The 1,301-nt window shown below is 62.5% G+C and overlaps 1 protein-coding gene across 1 annotated transcript in view; it reads left to right on the top strand.

Moving 5' to 3' along the window:
* The window catches only part of HOMER3 (homer scaffolding protein 3), a gene marked incomplete at its 5' end in the record, with an annotated part of 5,629 nt that extends 5,249 nt beyond the window's left edge, over positions 1-380 (top strand). Inside the window, 2 exons of the mRNA XM_021712470.1 lie at positions 22-161; positions 237-380. Of these exons, the coding sequence (XP_021568145.1) occupies positions 22-161; positions 237-380 (284 nt within the window). The remainder of the gene's footprint in view (positions 1-21; positions 162-236) is intronic.
* Between the last annotated feature and the right edge of the window lie 921 nt (positions 381-1,301).

Below are 1,301 nucleotides of genomic sequence, written 5' to 3'. Positions count from 1 at the left end.
CACGGCGGGCCAGGGAGTCAGCGGCCCCGACGCCCTGCGCGCAGGTGGCCGAGCTGGAGGCCCAGGCGGCTCCGGAGGCCCCTCCCGCCAGCGAGAAGGAGGCTCCCGGGCCGGGCCAGGCGCTGGAGCAGCTGGAGGCGCTGGTGCAAACCAAGGACCAGGTGAGCGCCGAGGGTCCCGGGCCTCCCAGGGGGAGTCGGGACGCCCAGAGCAGACCCCAGAACCCTTGTCCTCAGGAGATCCAGACCCTGAAGACCCAGGCCGGCGTGCCCCGCGAGGGCCCCGATGCCGCCGAGCGCGAAGAGGCTCAGCAGAAGGTGCAGGTGTGTGGGCCGGGGGTGGGGGGAGCGACGGGCGTGGGCAGGCAGACCCTGGAGTAGGCCCCCCGAGCCTCAGTTTCTCCACCTGCAGTCAGGACGGTGTCTACCTGAGATCGCCGAGTGTTGGGAAGACCCGGCCTGTGGAAGGCTGGTGCCTACGGGGCACTTTAAGCAGTGGGGATTAGCAGTTTCATACTCACCCATGAGTTCAACAAGCAGTGTTTGAGTCCCTGCTGAATTCCTGAGTGACCTTGCCAAATGCTCACACGTCCTGAGCCTGAGGCCACAGCACCTGCGTTTGAATCCCAGTCTGACTGGCTTGGCTTTTGCTGAAGCTCAGCGTTCAGGGGCACTTACTGTGAGCCCAGCAAGTGGAGGTGTTGAAGAATCTGGTTCCCTCCAAAGGATCCCAGACTGGGAAAAGCTCTGGGCACATTTTCTGTTGTCCCCAGGAGGCAGAGCATGTGCAAAGGCCCCGAGACAGGGAGAAAGAGTGTTGGGGGAACTTCGAGGAGGCCAGGAAGGCAAAGGTAGAAGGAAGGAGAGTAGGGCTGGGGCTGGGTCCCCTGGGGGTGTGCACTGTATTCCCAGTGTGATAGGAACCCGAGGAGGGTTTTTTTTTAAATTTTTTATTACCAGGGTCTCATTCTGTCCCCCAGGCCGGAGTGCAGTGGGGCTCACTCGGTCCTTCCACCTCAGCCTCCCCAGCACCTGGGACTACAGGCACATGCCACCACACCCAGCTACTTTTTAAAACTTGTGGTAGAGACGAGGGCTCCCTATGTTGCCCAGGCTGGTCTTGAACTCCTGGCTCAAGCGATCCTCTTACCCTGGCCTCCCAAAGTGCTGGAGTTACAGGTGTGAGCCACCGCGCCCGGCCCGTAGGAGGGTTTTGAGCAGAGGAGGGACAGGAGCGCTTCCACGGTGTTCAGAACGGCCTGGGGAGCTGGAGGCAGAGCTGGCGCGGTGGGTGTGGCAGCC

Source organism: Carlito syrichta, unplaced genomic scaffold, assembly GCF_000164805.1.
Source record: "Carlito syrichta isolate Samal-C Ts95f unplaced genomic scaffold, Tarsius_syrichta-2.0.1 Scaffold89783, whole genome shotgun sequence".
Classification (NCBI taxonomy): Eukaryota; Metazoa; Chordata; class Mammalia; order Primates; family Tarsiidae; genus Carlito; species Carlito syrichta.
Note: the sequence above shows the minus strand (reverse complement) of the source record. Positions and strands in the feature narration are given on the sequence as shown.